The sequence below is a fragment of the Limulus polyphemus genome, unplaced genomic scaffold (assembly GCF_000517525.1).
Source record: "Limulus polyphemus unplaced genomic scaffold, Limulus_polyphemus-2.1.2 Scaffold231, whole genome shotgun sequence".
Classification (NCBI taxonomy): Eukaryota; Metazoa; Arthropoda; class Merostomata; order Xiphosura; family Limulidae; genus Limulus; species Limulus polyphemus.
The window spans coordinates 429,043-447,971 of NW_013665841.1; the positions used below are offsets into that span (position 1 = coordinate 429,043).

Sequence of the window (18,929 nt, forward strand, 5' to 3'; positions counted from 1 at the left end):
AGTCATTATAGTGAATATTCGAGCCTGAAATGGGAAGAACCGTCTAACAGCTAGTCATTATAGTGAATGTTCGAGCCTGAAATCGGAACAACCGTCTAACAGCTAGTCATTATAGTGAATGTTCGAGCCTGAAATGGGAAGAACCGTCTAACAGCTAGTCATTATAGTGAATGTTCGACCCTGAAATGGGAAGAACCGTCTAACAGCTTGTCATTATAGTGAATGTTCGACCCTGAAATGGGAAGAACCATCTCTTGCAACTTGTTATAAGATATGAGAAATTAAAATGGGAGTAACTATCTTTGGTATTCTGTTTCAATAGTGGTAAGAAACTATATAAGAAAGTTAAATTAAGTAATTATATTGTTGTTGTTTTTTTGTTCTTGAATCTTACGCAGTGATACGTAGTTTTCATTGCTTTAATATTACAGATATTTTTCAAGATTGTAACTGGACATATTTTATTGATTTTAATAGTTTTATTACTCGAAAAATTAAAATTTTGTTTACTTATATTTTACAGTTCTTAGGACAGTAGATGGAGAGTTTAAAGTGACCAACAGAGAGTTCATACCACAACTAACAAATAATTTCAGCCTACCCTACTTAATGATGGAAAGAGAAATTTTGTACTCTGTAAGTTTTTAGTAGTATTTTACAAAACAATATACTATTATGCACAAAAGGAATATGGGAGAATTTAACTTGACTACCAATCTCGCCAATGTGAACCGCATGAAACATTTACTGAGAATAAAATAAAATGATAAAAATAATTGAAACGTAAAGATTAATAGTATACTCCAACCTTTAGAAACTTTGAGTCATCTAGGTGACAGATATTTTTATATAACAATAGTTACATGTTTAAGTTTCACTAAATTAGTGGAATTTAATATTATTCCTTAGCACGTTACTCTAGAAAAAAAGAAAGAAACAGCTTTTATCAAATATTATAAAATGCAAACAAAAAAATGCTCGGAACTTGTTATTGTTGTAAATTTGTGAATAATTTTATATTAATGCTTCATAATTTGTACAAGTTAATGTTTTATACATTTACTACTTTATTGTTTTCGTGTTTCCAGATTGACCGACTTTTTGAACAAACTCCTCTAGCTGAAATATATAACAGGACTGTCATTATGAAATTTAGGTAAATTGTAATTTTTCATTATTATTGAAATGACACAGTGTGAAATTTAAGGTATTTTCCATTGAATACTTCTGCTTTAAAATAACTAAAAAAATAGTTTCAATGTCAGTGGCTACACGTGTTTACTGGCCAAGAAATAGAAAATAGCATGTTTAGTTAGTTTTGTATATTTAAAATTTAAAAATACGTGAATAATTATCAGTATTTTACAATTACATCAAAATCGAGAAAGCAGGGTATTAAATTGCTCAGATTTCAAAAGTAAAATTGTTGCGACCCTGTACACCAATCATCTTCAACGTTAGCAGCCAATTACACGAATCTAATAACTTAAAAAATAGTAACTAGTTACACGTTGGTTACTAATCACAACAACTACATACATTTTTTTTCCTATATTATTTTCTTAAGCATAAGTTGGTTTATTTAATGATTTGTAGCGTCCGTGTTATTATCCTTATTTGTAATTATGGATTATTAACCAGTTTTTTGAAACTACCCTTCTCAATCCAAAAAAAAGAAGAAACTTTCATGTTGGCAGTGTTTGAACAAGGTGTTTCACATGACTCCTTTCAACGTGAAATAATCGTGGTTAAAGCACATGATTATGGATAGATAAAACAGAGGAGGTGTGTTGTTTTTTTGGATAGTTTATATCTTCGTTGGTTTTCATGCATTGTACGTTGTGAATTAAAAGAGTCGGTTCGGTAAATCGGCCCGGCATGGCCAGGTGGTTAGGGCGCTCGATTCGCAATCTGAGGGTCGCGGGTTGGAATCCCCGTCTCGCCAAACTTGCTCGCCCTTTCAGCCGTGGGGCCCTTATAGCGTGACGGTCAATCCCACTATTCGTTGGTAAAAGAGTAGCCCAAGAGTTGGCGGTGGGTGGTGATGACTAGCTGCCTTCCCTCTAGTCTTACACTGCTAAATTAGGGACGGCTAGCGCAGATAGCCCTCGTGTAGCTTTGCGCGAAATTCAAAAACAAACAATCGGTAATTCGTGTGGAGTGCACGAACAAACAGGGAGTTTATAAAGTCAAATAGTAATTTGTGTTTGTCATATGTAGTGTGTTGGTAATTTGGTGGTACTTCCCTGTGAACGTATGGAGCCATATTTAACGTGTGGCGTTAAATAACAAGTGTCTATTGAGATGTTAAACTTGCTGGTGAGAGAAAGCCATATTTGTACTCGTTTATGACCAAACTTACCGGCATAGAGCGGGTGTTTGTTCAAGTATGTACTCTTTCAGTGATTCATGTTGATTGCAGCTAACAGAAAAGGAAAGGTGAACTGTTTAAAGTCGGTGAAAGAAGTGAACAATGTGTTATGAGGAAAATGTCAAGATAAGTGTTGTATTTGTTATTAATAGTAAAACTGACTTAAAATATTATAAACGACGTTACTGTTAGCACTATCTACGTTTGAATTCGTGTTAGAGGGTTTTTTTTTTTTTTTTTTTTACAAGTTGAATTTTGCGCAAAGTTACTCGAAGGCTATTTATACTAGCCGGCTTTTATTTTCAAGTGAGATGCTAGAAAGAAGGCAGCTAGTCAACAATACTCACCGTTAACTCGTGGGCTAACCTTTATCAATGAACTGTGGAATTGATCGTTACTTTATAACCCTCACAAGGCTAAAAGGGGCGAGTCCGTTTGGCGATCGGATTTGATCCCACGACCCACAGATTGCGAGTCTAGCGCCCTAACTACCAGGTCATGCCAAGCCCTCTTTAGGAGTAGTAAAAAGTTGTAGCCATGATACAGGGTGATCCACGTTCGTAAGGAGAAAAGGGGAGAGAGTGCCTCTGGAAAGGTTACACGATCACGTACTTGAATTCTGGTATTTGTGCAATGTTGTGCGTTGGAATGAAAGTAATTCGAAGTTAAGATTGTCCTACTGTGTGAAGTTTAATGAAAGTGGTATTTGGGAGTCTTTAACTAAGAAATGGGTTCTATGAAGAAATACTGTATTTAATTTTTACAGTTAACTAAATTAGCTTTTTATTTTATTATGCTTATCAGCAAGTAATTCTTCAGTTTTTTGAATTATAAAAAAAGTAGTTAAGTCTTAAAAGTGATAGGCCTGTCTTAATCACTCCTGTTAAAGTATAAGTAACATTTTTTCACAACAAGTAATGTCTGGTGATTTTATAGAGTGAAGTTCCGTTTTAGAATGGAATATAATATACAAATTTTAATATGATTTTGGTGAAAGAAAGATACCTCTATGAAATACTAAAATGCATTATAAATTTTTAAGAAGTAAACAAAATATGTTTATTATGTACTTGAATTGTTGTTTGTGTGATGATTTAGAATATGTTACAAAATAAGTAATTTGCTAACGTTCTTTACTGTCCCCATAAATTATTTTATGCAATCTGAGATTTTCACATTTTTTATTTGCATAACGTAGTTATAATTTTTTTATTAATATTTTAAAACCTGTACATTTTTAAAGAAAATATTTTGTTTTTGATCATGAAAAGTTATCTATTTACATTTATGGAAGTTATATAAAACTCTTGACATTGCTATTTAGTTTTAATATCCTCAATTCTAAAAATATATGTTTTTATGAAAAATAAATACAGCATATTGTTCAAAAATTTAATATAAAATATTTGTAACAAATTTACGTTAAAAAGCTTTTACCTCCAAAAACTTTTACTGTTGAAATAATTATTTTCTCAATTTATAGTATATTTTTTAAAATCATGTTGTTTCTTAGAATATCAAGAATTGCAAAAGGTGTAATAGAATTGTTTGTTGTTAATTTATACTGTGAGCATATATAATACAATATGTTCCTTTTACCCTAGGCCAGGAAGTGTTACTGTAAATTGTCGTGTGTTTTTCAATACTTTACTTCAAAATGGAACAGAAGATGTAGGACAGGCCTTTAGACAAGTACTTAAACGGAGTAATGGCTATTTGCCTGGAAGATTGCTTAAAGTACACATTGAATCTGTGATATTTAGGCCTAGTGGTGAGTGGGTACACTTCAGTTACACTTTCAATTTTGATAGCACAAAACTAATTTATTAAGTAGACTTTGTGACTGAATCTGCTAAAAGTAGAATTAAAGTTAGTAGTATGGACAATCACATTTTGGTGCTTTCATTAGTAGAGTTAGTTTATTTGCAATTTATTAATATTTATATAATGTAATAATTTTAAATTGTTCAATACTGTATTATAATTTATACTTAAAGTTATATTGTTATAGCAACAGTTCCAAAACTGTGGGTCATAACTTACTGCTGCAGTGGTGGATCACAGAATGAAATACTGTGAAATAAAATCATCTTTTTACTTTTAAATTATTTACAAGATTAGTACTAGTTGGTATTGAAATATAAAAACAGATGAGCATGGGTCACAAAAAATTGCTTGGTTATTCAATCTTGGGTAGGTCTCAAGTTGGTAAGTGCTGGAACCCTTGATTGGTTCTGATGCAGTGATAGTCTTTTGCTAAGAGTAGGATTCATGTGTTGATTCATTAAAATCAAACTACATGTACAAAATAATGTTCTTATTTTTTTAATACTTCAGTCTTCAGTATAACTTGCATGCCTGTACTTCATTAAAGTATTAGCTTAGTAATTGTTTGGGTACAGTAACTTTAAATGTTAGATTTTTTATATTTACTGAGAATTGAAAATATTTGTATTTGTTTATTCTTAATTACATAAATGTTCAGAAGATGGAGGCATACAAGTTCATGGACATAATTCTGTAGTAGTGCCTTATTATCTTCCAGATATATTTAGATTTGTAGTTCAGTCTTTTAGAGTTTTTTTTACTAATAAATAACGTAATGCATTATTATGTCCTTGTTAATTTAATGCTGTATCTTTTAAAATGTTTTAAATCATAAAACAAGTAAAATAGTGAATCTCGTATGTAACAGTAGTTTTATTATTAAGAGGTATGAAAATATAATGATATTTGCATTACAAGCTTGTATTATTTTGCTGTCTCAATAGGAGTTTGTACATGTTAAGAATAAATACTCTTGACATGTTGTTATCATTTATAAAATTCTGTTTTTTAATATTATTTTTCTGTATTGTGTATATAGCATTGCATTATTCTGTAATTATTAACAAGCTTATTGATTGTATTGTATTTAGCAACATGGTCACTATGGAGTCAGTGGTCATCGTGTCTTCACAATAATCACTGTGATCCAAATATTACACGTAAAAGGTCACGGCACTGCCAAAGTGCTTTTGGAAAGGAGATGGTGCTTAGTAATGAAGCTTGCAAATGGCAAGGAGGGTTTTCAGTTGAAGAACACGAGTGTGTGTGTCATCCATCTGATGTTTCAACAGAGTGGTTACCAAAAACCATTAATGCCAACACATTATATTCCATAACCAGTCCAAACTCTGTAACAACTACTGAAACTACTACAGTTAATCAGTCTTCTACAACAAAACTTCAAACTCCTACAACTATTCAGTCTTATACAAAGTTTTGGATTACTACAACTGCGCGATCTCCCACAAGCACTCAGTCTTCCACAACTACACGATCTCCCACAAGCACTCAGTCTTCCACAACTATACGATCTCCCACAAGCACTCAGTCTTCCACAACTATACGATCTCCCACAAGCACTCAGTCTTCCACAACTATACGATCTCCTGCAAGCACTCAGTCTTCCACAACTATACGATCTCCTGCAAGCACTCAGTCTTCCACAACTACACGACCTCCCACAAACACTCAGTTTTCAACTACTCAAACTTCCACAGCTATTCATATCAGTACAGCTCCAGACACTGTATCAGTTCCTCCTGTTACTACAACTAAAGGAACTACCAGATTGAATCCCATGCCTTCAACATTGAATAAGCCAAGTGATAATTCTGCAGTCAATAACAGTGAGTATATGTCCATATAGCTCTTAAATGTATTTAAATTAAAGCCCAGTAAATACATATAATTTTGGAGATTTATATATATATATATTAATGATTTGAATTGTGCATTACTGAAGTTTTTCACTTGGATAGGTTAAATTAATAAATTATCTAAACGTGTGGTAGTTAAAAATATAACTTTAAACCATTCAAACAGTTTTTGAATTTTAAGCAAATTAGAGACGAAATTGTAAAGAAAATTTCCAGTTTAGCTATTTAGAGCAAAGTCTTGTGTGAAAGACTGTACTCAACTTTGAAAAAATTAATTTTGTAAAACATTCAAACATTATTGAGACTAAATATGTGAAAGCAGCAAGTTAAAAGAGCTGTTTATGCTAATAAGTATAAAATTAAAAATTACAAGAGTTAGTACATCTTTTGGTTTACTTGAATGTTTTAACATATTAAGTAAGATATTAATGTTGTCCCATCGATTATTATTCCTAGGACGACCATGTCATAAATGTAGTACTGGAGAAATATGCCTTCTAAGGCCAGGAGAAATAGTTCCTTACTGTATAGCTGTAAGAGAAACCGGTAGTTCCAAGGATTGTGGGGGATGGTGTAATGGTTCATTTGAACTGTGCAAAAAACTTGATAATATCACCTATCAATGCATTGATCAAACAGGTTATTATTGAAGTACTTATACCACTTTGATATTAATTCACTGTTTCGAAATCTTATGTTAAAACAATAGAATATCTTTATCAAAGCCTTTCAAATTATTTTTGAAATGCATTCAATGCAAAAGATCATTATAGCAACAGAAGCACAGTGTGAACATTGTAGAAGTATCATTGCTTTTATTGTTGGGTAGCCTCTTTTGTATTGTTTGGTAAACAAGATAATGGAATATCTAGTTCATTTAATTATAACAAAAATGTTTTATTTCTTCTTCAACATCAAGTTCAGTAGTTAATGTAACTGAAACTTACTGATAGGTGTAAGTTCACAGTAGATGCTAATGCAACAATTTCACTTGATAATTTTCTCATACATACAGTGCTTCTCATGATTCTATTTCTCTGTGGAAACACAAACTCAATACTTAGAGAATTGAACTAACTAACTATAGCTGACAGTAGCAACTAATAAACTTGCTAACTCAAAAATCAATCATCATGCATCTGTTCTAGATAATCCGAATTTTATACTATTCAAGTCATTTCCTAAACTTCTAAGAAGATTCTTTGCAGATATGTATAAAATGTTAAATTGAAGAAAACAATTAAGCTGTAAACATACTTGTAAAACATATTTAGAACTTGTTTTCCCTTATTTTTTATTAGCAATTTTCTAAACGTAAGGAAAATTTTTAATACATTGGTGGTACTAATCGTGACAACTGAAAATTTGTGTTTTTGTATATCCTTTAGAATGTTTATTTAATGAATGGAAATGTGGTAATGGATTATGCATTCCTGAAGAAAGAAGATGTGATGGACATTTCAACTGTTATGATGACACAGATGAGCTGGATTGTGGTAACTAACGGAGTTATGCCTATGAGAATTGTTATGATAAACAAACTGTTTAACTGAAGCATAGTGCAAGACATACCAAGTACCACTTATTGATAAATATTGTTTTATAAATAATGTTATGCTCTACTTATTGGAGACTGATTTAACTTGTGTCATTGTTAAGATAGAAACATCATCAGAATATTTGTTCTACTTGTCTATTTTATTTCTCGAAACTATATTTCACTGTGTTATTTATCAATTGTGTGAAATATATTTTACTGGCGTATAGCCCATCAAAAATGATGGGGCAAGCACTACCCCCCACAATATATCCTAACCTCACATTTCATAGCTAACTGAAATAAATATATTTTGTGAAATCAAGCTTGACTAACAAAGAGACAGAAAAGTACAGCCAAGGAAGTCAGATGTCGGTATATTCCTTTGTGAGCCAATCAAAATTAAGATCATTCATGAAATTAATTTATGATGTATTCATAGAATAATTATTGGTAAAGATCAGTTACATTAACAACTTCTAATATATAGAAAAGCCAATGTGTTTTAGTAACACTACGTTCCAATAATGGCTTTTATGTCATGTTGCTTTCATGCATATGTATATTATGACTCACTGAGTTATGTTACATGTACTTAATCATGTAAAGACAGAAGTGTGCTTATAATATTTATAACCAATTATATTATTGATATATATATATATATATATACAGATTAGTGTTGAATATTTAATATAGTAAGCTAATGAAGTTAGATCAAACTTGTTACACGTTAGTACTAATAGTATGTTAAATATAATCTTAATTTAATTTCACTTTACACTTAAAATTATAGTTAGTATAATTATCAGCTATGGTTAAGAATAGTCTAGCTACTGAGGGTTCTCAGTTGATAAACTGTGACAGATGCCAGGAGAGTGTTTTATTTATAAACTCTAGGTTAAAGTGTACTTTTAGGGAGGCTAGTAGCCAGGATGTACAATTTATTTGCAGGGTGTGCAGGTTAGAGGAGAATTTGGAGGGATTTTGGGTAGAGTTGCAGAGGTGGAAAGGGAAAAATGTAAACTGCCTGAAGTGGTGGAGAGGCTTAGTGAAGAACTTAAACTTTTACACTCTGTCAGAAATTTGACAATTATTATATATAATACGTTCTTTTTCGTCAATTGTCAAAATAAAAAGGGGTTTAGTTATGTTTCTTAATAGTATAAATATATACTATTTTGTTGTTGGGCTTAGGATTCTTCTACAGTAAATATCTCTAACTTGTTAGCGATAAATTCAATGATTAATAAACAGCACACACTTCACTTGTTTTCAAAATAATATATATATTCAGAACAAGTTAACATATGTACAACAAATTCTTCAACACTATAGATATTATAGGCATATCATAAATACTATATATGTAGTTCTCTCCTTCTTGTCAATTATCCACTTAGGCCTATTCAATTACTTTAGAATTTCAGTTGACAAACTGAACTATCTTCTCTATTTCTATCATACTAGAATTCTCTATGTGATTCACTTACAGTTGTGGCATGAGTTACTGTAATTGTTTGTTGTTCTTCTTAAGATCCTCTGTTCCTTTTGTCAAAATGCACTCAGGCTGATTCAATTACTTTAGAACCACACTTTGATGGAATAAAATTTTTTCTTATCTCCTTTTCTACTGTTAGTTTCACTCTTAACACATTAAATGTTAGGCCTATGTCAGTCGTTAGGACTATCACTTCTACGGTAGTTAACTTCATTCTCTTTTGCTATTATCTGTCTGCTGCTTCCCGCTCGTCTCATGCTATTTATATATTTATCACTTAATCGTCTGTCCATCTTCTATATTCTCAATGTCAATATATTGCACATGATGTTTGATATTCTCAACATCAATGAATCATTAACATAACTTTCTAGAATCGTCTGCTTTTAACTTTTATAATAAAAAGAATCAAACAATAATAAAATATTCACTCATAAAAAATAAATTAATCAATAATATCTAAACGAAACAGTTTTATATGATGTCATAAATCCTTCTTCATTCAATTTTTTTTTACTATTTACAAAAACTGTTCTTAGTTCATACACAAAGTTTGTTCATACAGTCTGCTCCAACATTTGCAGTTTCTTTGTCTGTCTTTCTTAACATATGGTCTCCAGTAAGGTGTTTCCTTAACAGGATCCCTCATCTTTATTTTGACCTTGTGTTGTCTGAGGTCTGTATTTCCTAATCTATCTGTATGCTGACACAGTAGATTTTGTTCCTATTCCTATCAGTCAGTTTGACATTCATGTTGACTTCTTCGTATGCAAAAGGTACAGTTGACAAACAGGATTTCAAGGAAGCTGAAAGGAAATAGGGCCAAAAGCTTGGAAAATAATGCATTTAAGGGCAAGGACGGACTTTAGTTTAGGTTAAGCAACCAGTTCCAAGCACTTGCTAGTGATGAGGGGAGCAGGTAAGGGAAACAGATGGGATCACAAGGGATGATAGTGTAAAGGATAGGGAAGTTATAGTTGTAGGTGACTCTCTAGTTAGGCATGTAGATATAGTAGTATGTGGAGTAAATAAAAGCAAAATAATATGTTTATGCTATACAGGAGTAGGGATATAACCAATAGAACCACAGAGATAGTTAAGGGTGCTAGTAGCAATGCAGTTTTTGTGGTACACGGGGCTAATGATGTAAGGAAAGATGGATCTGAGGAGCTTATTGATAAGTATAAAACATTGATATGGGCATTTAAGGAAAGAGGTCATAGCTTGATTTGGTCAGGGATATTGCCAAGAATAAATTGTGAGGATGAGATACTAAGTAGGCCACTAGGATTCAATGCCAGGCTTAGATCAGTATGTAGGGATGAGCAAATAGGCTGGTTGGATTTGTAGGATAATTTTAATGGGAAATTTAATCTTTTTGGAATGGATGGCTTACACTTAATTAAGGCAGGGGCTAGCATGTTAACAAGGGCTATTAACTCAGCTGTAGTGGCAGACTTAAACTAGGGCTAGACACAGGTGAGAGCTATGATTAGTAAAATAGGAAATATAATTGACAGGAAAACATGTACAACAGGCATAAAACATGAACATAATTTAAAATCTATGATTGTTACTATTGTAATGCTAGGTGTATTAGAAGTAAAATTGATGAGTTTAAAGCAGTTGTGGAAACTGAGGATTTTGATATTATGGGTATCACTGAGACTTGGTTGGATTTGAACAATTTTGATGAGAGAAATTTTTTTGAAATACCAGGCTACATATTATTTACTAGAAATATAGTGTTGAAAAAAGAGGAAGGAGTAGCTTTATATGTAAGTAGTGAATTGTATCATGTTGAGTTAGAGCATATTAAAGAAAATAGCACTGGAGTAGTCAGTTTGGGTTAGTGTTAATGGATATAAAGGTAAAAGTCTTGCTATTGGGATTTGTTATAGACCACTAGGTCAGAATGTGGAATTTAATGAGAAATTGTATAATGATATCAGAATTGTAGCTGAAAAAGATGTTGTTATTATGGGAGATTTTAATTTCAGGGGTATAGATTGTGAAAATTTTGAGTCTGACAGAGAGGGGGATAGGTTTTTTGGAAATTGTTCAGGATACTTTTATACACCAACTAGTGATGGAACCTACAAGAGAGGAAGCTATATTAGATAGACAAATTTGTGGTTGGTGAGCATTTAAGTACAAGTGACCATTTCTCTATTAGGTGTGGGATTTTACTACATGTAGAATTGAAGAAGAATAGTACCCTGATTCCAAGTTTCAGAAACGCCAATTTTTGTGGATTGAGACATGATGTAGCTTCTGTAGATTTGACTAAAGAGTTGGGAGATCTTGAACAGATGTGGGAAGCATTTAAGGAAAAATTGATATGCATACAGAACATACACAGTATGGTTTAGTAAAGGTTTAAGAGATCATATTAGGGATAAATGTAATAAATTCAAGAAATTTAAACTTACTGGAAATAATAAGGACTTGGAGGACTATAGGAAATCAAGAGAATAGGTTAAAAAGGAAGTTCAAAAGGAAAAACTGTATGTGAAAGAGGGTTGGCCTGAGAGAGTTAAATCAAACAATAAGGAATTCTTTAGGTATATGATGGGTAAGCAAAATGTCAGGATGGAGGATTGGGCCTCTTAAAAATGATAGTGGAAAGCTGATCTCGGAAGATTATGAAATGGTAAACTTATTGAATTATATGTTCTCTTCAGTTTTTACGAAGGAAGATATAAGTATTATGCCTTAACCAGAGCACTTAATGTATAGGAAAAATATTGATGTAAAAGATATCACTTTAAGTTCTGAAATTGTAAGAGAAAGGTTGGGAAACATCACAATTGATAAATCACCTGGATCAGACAACTTATATCCTAGAGTTTTAAAGGAACCTAAAGATTTTATTTGTGAACTGTTAGCTAATACTTTTTGCAGGTCAATGAGTAGTGGAAGAGTATTAGAAGATTGAAAGTTGGCTAATGTTAGTCCAATATTTAAAGAAGGTGATAAACAGTGTCCAGGCAGTTATAAGCCGGTTAGTCTTACATCAGTAATTGGAAAGGTTTTGGAGAGTGTGATTAAAGATGCATTGCAGAATCACTTAAAGCAGTTTGATATAGCAGCAAAGAGCCAGCATGGTTTCACTAAGGGAAAGTCTTGTTTAACAAATCTTTTGACATTCTTTGGGGATGTTACTGCAAGAGTTGATGAAGGAAATACTATGGATTTGGTTTTCCTTGATTTTCAGAAGGCATTTGATAAGGTTCTTCACAAAAAGTGAATCTGTAGGTGTGGGGTAAATGTTATTAAATTGGATAGAAAATTTGCTGGAGAGTAGAAAGCAGAGAGTAGTAATAAATGGAGTTAGATCTGACTGGATCACAGTTACAAGCAGTGTGCCTCAGGGCTCTGTGCTGGATCCTCTGCTGTTTGTGATTTATATTAATGATACTGCCTCTGGAATGACTAACAACATTTTGAAGTTTGCAGATGACATTAAGATTTTTGGAGTAGCTAACTGTATCAAAGATGCTACAGACTTTACAAGGTTATTTAGATATTTGATGCATTGGGCCAGTACGTGGCAGATGATGTTTAGCTATCCAAAATGTAAGGTGATGCATGTAGGTTTTCACAATTCAAATTATTGTTGCAATTTAAATGGGAATACATTAAATATTGTGGTAGAAGAAAAATATCTTGGTGTTGTGATCAAAAAATCACTTAAGTCATCTAAGCAGTGTATTGTAACTAGCAATAGGACTAATAGGATTTGGAGTAGCATTTATAGAAATATTGAATACAAGACAAGGGATATTATTGTTTCACTGTATATATCACCTGTAAGGCCTCATTTAGAGTACTGTGCACAGTTTTAAGTTCCCTTCCTCAAGAAGGACATTAAATTATTGGAGAAGGTTCTGAGAAGAGCCACTAGGATGATCCATGGGAGGGTGGGATTGTCCTATGAGGAGAGACTAAAATCTCTAAACTTGTTTTTATGGAACGGAGAAGGGTCGGAGGAGACTTGATTGTGGTGTTTAAGATTATTAATGGTACTAATAATATAGATCCATCAAACGTTTTTGTCGTCTGCAGTTTAGAGAGCATTACTTTTCAAACTGGGTGGATAGATTTTGGAATGAGCTGCTTTCAAGAGTGGTGGAGGCAGAAAATTTAACTTAGTTGAAGAAAAGAATAGATGAATAGATAAGTAGTAAGAGGTGGTTATATTTTGGAGCTGGAAGGGACATCCTTGATGGACTAATAAACTCCTTTTTGTTCCTTCAAAATTTTATGAAATGTCCTCTTGCTATTTTCAGGTTATTTTTTCATTTCACATTTACATTGTTTCATAACCAACTGATACATTTATTACCATTTCAAATACCATATTATTGTTGTTAGCCTATATACTGAAAGTATAAAATGAAATGTATAGACAACAAAACTGGAAAAATATTTGTTAATTTCTTATTTAAGAGTTTCTGTTTATTAAAGAGGTTTGGTTTTTATTTAAAACGTTGATGAACTAATATAAAATAGCTTAATTCAGAAATTATTTAAGTTTAAAATTAAATTGATATTTTTACTTCCATGCACTTGGCTCTGGGCTAATTGTTCCCAACACCCACTACACTTATAAGGTTTCACAGCCCCCTTACACCCATGTCACTACAATTGTAATGGACAGCCAGTAATTGAACTATTCTATCTGGATAAATGCATTTTGGCTTTTACGTCTTGTTCTATTTCAAGTGATCAAGCGTGACACAACATGACACACTGTGGCTTTTATATAGGTTAGATGGTGAGGCAATTGGTTAACATTGTTATGAAGAATTTACCATGTGTTTTGAAAGTTTAAGTAATTTGTGATACCATCTTTCAAAGTGTTGTAATACACTGTTGTTGTTTTTTTCATGTTAATACAACACTTAATACAAACAAATTTTTGCTTTTATGAATTTTCTTCACAAAGTATGTTCTAAACAAGAATTTCACTGTGGAAACTGGACTTCCTGCATAAAACTCTCGCAAAGATGTGATGGTAACTATGATTGTTGGGATGGAACTGATGAAATTAACTGCTTTTCAGGTAAGGAAAAAGAAATATGTTAGGACTCACTGAGTTATGTAACATGCACTTAATAATGCAAATATCCTCTTGCTTTTTTTCAGTTTTTATTTTTTTTCATTTGCCATTTACATTGTTTCATAACCAACTGATACATTTATTACCATTTCAAATACCTTACTTAGTGAGCACAATTGTTTGAATACGTAAGATGAATTTAAATTCTTAACTTTATTTTCAAGAAAAGTGAAGTAATAACCATGTTACATATATTGCCATCATTGGCCTAAGAATGTAAAATGTACTTCTGAATTATCTATATACACGATTTATATATCAAGTGGATTTTATGAAAAATAAAAAGAATCTTAAGTCATGGACTTTAGTTATATTTCCAATTTTGTAAAGACATATCTATTTATTTGTGAAACAAAATAAATCATGCTCTGTAATTAAGTATTCTGTAATTTCTACCAATACATATTTTCTGAGAAGAACATGTATTGATAATGAATGTGTTAAGAATATTTTTAGACATGAAAAGAAAAAAATTAACAAGTCCAAAACAAAGGCTGAGGTGGGCAGTCGCACAAACTGTAAAACGACATTACCTTAATTTGATTAGAGTATCCAAAATGTCTTTTCAAGCAATTATCTTAAATGGTTTATTATATATATAGTGATTCAACCAATACCAAATACATATGATACTCCCCAATTTATTCTTTTGTAATTTTGTTTATTACGTTCTCAGCTTTTTTGGATTTCACAATTTCTTGTAACATGAAGCTCATGTGATGATAGAAAGATTTGCTTTAAATCTGATTATATTTCAGAATAAGTTAAGTCTTCTTTCAGGGACTATGAATCAACTACTTGTGTATTTTCTGATAAAATTACTAGTCTGTTACAAGTCATTGCTCAGTTGTGTTAAACTATAGAGTTTATATGACTCATGCAATGTGAAGAGCCTCACTAACTTTATTGACTCATAATGATAATTTTTTTTTCTATTAAAGCCAAAGGTAAAAGTAACCTTACGTAACAATGAAAATATTGAAGAACAATTCTTGTGTCATAGAACCATATATTTTGGCAAAAGAATCAAACAGATTAAATTCGTATAGATAATCATGTTCTATTTCTTTCATAGACATTTTAACAAAAAGACATACGCATATCAGTATTGATCTTAGCTTGCATGTGTACTGATTACTTTGTAATAACATATAGAAATTTTATTTAAATGGTAATTTTTACTGTTGCTAGAAACTTTTACAGACAAGAGGAAAGATGTACTTGTAACTCTAACTAAATCATTGATAGTTTTCATTGCACACCACATTAACATCTTTCAATGAATGAAATTAAGATTAGCACTAGAACATGATGATTTGAAACTGGTATTGGAACCCTGAGTGAATAACATTTTAAGAATTTGGTTTTTGACAAGAAATGTAAGAAACATTATCTTTTTAATACCACCTTATTCGGTATAATTGTACATAAATAGACAAGTAAATAAATAAGTAATTTTTTTTGTCCACTATGGCAATATGTAGCCACCAAATTAATTTTTTGTTTTCATGTTTAGCAACATATTAAATTGAAAGCATGCTTATCAGAATTAGCTTTTTTTGTTTTCAGGTTTCTTTATATATTTAGTCACATAGTGCATGTACTTATTCTTATATTTTCAGCATGTTCCAGTACTGAATTCACCTGTATGAATGGTCAGTGTATCCCAACCAATCAAGTTTGTGACAGTTATAATGATTGTGATGACCAGAGTGATGAACCCAATGGGTGTAATTCACAGTGTACAGAGAATGAACACCAATGTACAAATGGTCGATGTATAGCACATTCAGGTTTGTGTGATGGAATAGATAACTGTGGAGATAATAGTGATGAATATGACTGTGGCAAGGTCTTTCCACATCTCCAGTTTTAATTTCAGCAGTATGAGAGTGCATTATAAGATTCTAGGGTTAAAAAAAACAATATAAAAACTTGTGTACATAGTTGGTGACTTACAGGACTGTGTCTGTATGTGGGGGTAATTTATTGTGAGATTTGTTTTCTTTTACTTAAATTGACACTGTCCCTATTTTTCAAAGTCCCGAGTATGAATTAGGAGTATTTTACAGTATTAGCCACAAGCATTTGTGAAAAACAACATAATCAAGAAAAGCTTAGATAATAATAATAATGTTGTATTTCTGTTTCTTTTGTTTCAGAAATCAGTTTAAAGCTACTGTGTCATTTAAGTTAAGTTTTATTGGAGAATAATGTGTGTATATTAGATGCTTAGTTGGAAACTGCCAAATGCCATTATAAAGTCAAATGAGGTAAAGCAACCATGAAAGAAATGCTTGTGAGATGTGTTTTTAAAAATTAAAACATCTGGACTTGTCCAAACAACTGATGTGCTAAAGTTAATAAACTTACAAGGTGAGAAAACATACAAACAATTAGTAGACAAGTTTGCCAGGTTTTACCATATTAGATTATTTATACTTTATCCATTTTGGTCTTTAGTGAACAAGTGCTAATTTCTTGAAGAGGAAAATTTTTTAAACTAACTTACAATCTTATTGTTTCTACTTCTGATCTGTAATTGGATTTCAGTGGTTTTAGTTTTTAAGCATATTTTTCAAGATTTCTTTGTAACTTGTATCTTTGAACTTACTGGATTACATTGTGGTGGTGATATAACCATAAATCATTTAATTCTTGGTCGTGAGCGAGAATATCTTGTATGTAATGTCACATTTCAGAGCTAAGCCTTTGCTTGTGTAAAATTTATCCAGCATTTCATTTTATCTGATATTTTTAAACATGGATTTATGTACTGTGATCCACAGTGATTGAGGTTTAGCTTTGTATTGTGGAGTCAACTACTTTCTGTAGAACAAAGCTGGTAAGTGAAACTTTGATGTATATCTTTGAGTGCAGTAGCATGATAAAATTTTTAAACTGTAAATTAAAACCAACTTATTTCAGCACTTTTACATTAAAAGTTCAATACTCAAGAAAGGTGTACTTTTCTTGACTATCACATTTTACATATCCCATACTGATTTTTATCTTGCCTGCACATTTGTTGTAGTAAACTGTGAATTTGAATTATTTTAAACTTTTAGTTAACTTATTACCTAAATTAAACAGCATCAACTTATATGAAAATACAAAGACTGAAAGTGAGAGAAGAAATGTTTTTAAAAACAACAACAACTAAGTTTTAGAATTTATTTGAAATCCTTAGTATACTTTGAATTTGCATTTTGGTAAGAAAATGAGCCTAAAAATGTTTTAAACACGGATGAAGGTAAATTGAGCTCTCATGAAGCCAGTAGTGCTACATATGAAAAGGTGAAAAAGAATTTAATCTTAATTTTCTTTAATTTTAATATAATAGTAATTATTGGTGCACAGTTATATATACTACAGCTTTCAAATTGCATCAGCTGTTCCAAGTGTAATAGTGTGTGATAACATACAATAAAAATTGTAATTAAGGGACAGTTTTTCTTCATCTCAAAAGAAATAAAAGCATTAGAATCTCTATTTTTGTATATTTTTATGTATGTATGTGTGTCTGTGTCTATACATATATATATATATATCTTTCCAAATGAAATAATTTTTAGAAGCTCTTTCAAATTAGGTTTCTCACAATGTATTCACTCTCAGAAGATAAGAAAATCAAAATGGAAGATTTGTACTTTTACTTAGTAGCTAATTTACTAAAGTGTATTAGTGAGGAATGTATATATATGTACAGTGTGTATTAGCTACTTCAAAATATTATTTTAAAACTTACTTTTCAGAATATATATATATTGATGTTTACATCATTTAGGACTATCTGACCAATGTGTGATGTAAAGCCATTTTAATAGTGTATTGTCAATTATAGAAGATACATTGATTTTTTTTTTATTTGGTACAGTGTCAATTAAAATCTTTTCACATTACAAAATGTTCACTGGTACTTTATTTCAACATCAGTTAATAATCAGCCTTTCATTAAAAACTTAGTTTTAGTATAGTTGAATCTTTTCTGGCTTAAATTAATTAAGGTAGAACTTAATAGTGATAAAGAAGCAGAGGTTCACATTAAGTTTAAATATCTGTAACCTTGATATTAAGCCAAATGAGATATTATTGTTTAAACGACCATTAAACTTGAACTTTATATCAGTGTTTCATTCAGATATTTTTAAGAATTGTAAATGTAATACACTAATCTCAACAAACAAAAAAAATATTAGTATAATGAGTGATTCCTTAATATAATATTGTCTTTGTTGTTGTTGTTGGGAGTTATCTGAAGCTACAGTAAGTTATACACTGAAATATGTTTTCAGTCTTATAAGTAATATTTGTGTAAAGAGTTGTAATAGTGCTGTTAGTACAAGGCAAAGAAAACTGTAAAATGGATGTAAAGGAAATGATATTATACATGATCTAACTTAAACCATACAAACATTACTCGTAAATATGATATTACACATGATCTAACTAAAACCATACAAACATTACTCGTAAATATGATATTACACATGATCTAACTAAAACCATACAAACATTACTCGTAAATATGATATTATACATGATCTAACTTAAACCATACAAACATTACTCGTAAATATGATATTATACATGATCTAACTTAAACCATACAAACATTACTCGTAAATAAGATATTATACATAATCTAACTTAAACCATACAAAAATTACTCATAAATATGATATTATACT

The 18,929-nt window shown here is 31.1% G+C and overlaps 1 protein-coding gene across 1 annotated transcript in view; it reads left to right on the forward strand.

Annotated features, from left to right (window-relative positions):
* The window catches only part of LOC106478607, a 39,073-nt gene extending 20,933 nt beyond the window's left edge, over positions 1-18,140 (forward strand). Inside the window, exons 5-12 of the mRNA XM_013939164.2 lie at positions 524-636; positions 1,089-1,156; positions 3,976-4,142; positions 5,290-6,045; positions 6,532-6,714; positions 7,464-7,571; positions 14,065-14,181; positions 15,861-18,140. Of these exons, the coding sequence (XP_013794618.1) occupies positions 524-636; positions 1,089-1,156; positions 3,976-4,142; positions 5,290-6,045; positions 6,532-6,714; positions 7,464-7,571; positions 14,065-14,181; positions 15,861-16,114 (1,766 nt within the window). The 3' untranslated portion in view covers positions 16,115-18,140. The remainder of the gene's footprint in view (positions 1-523; positions 637-1,088; positions 1,157-3,975; positions 4,143-5,289; positions 6,046-6,531; positions 6,715-7,463; positions 7,572-14,064; positions 14,182-15,860) is intronic.
* The last annotated feature ends 789 nt before the right edge of the window (positions 18,141-18,929 follow it).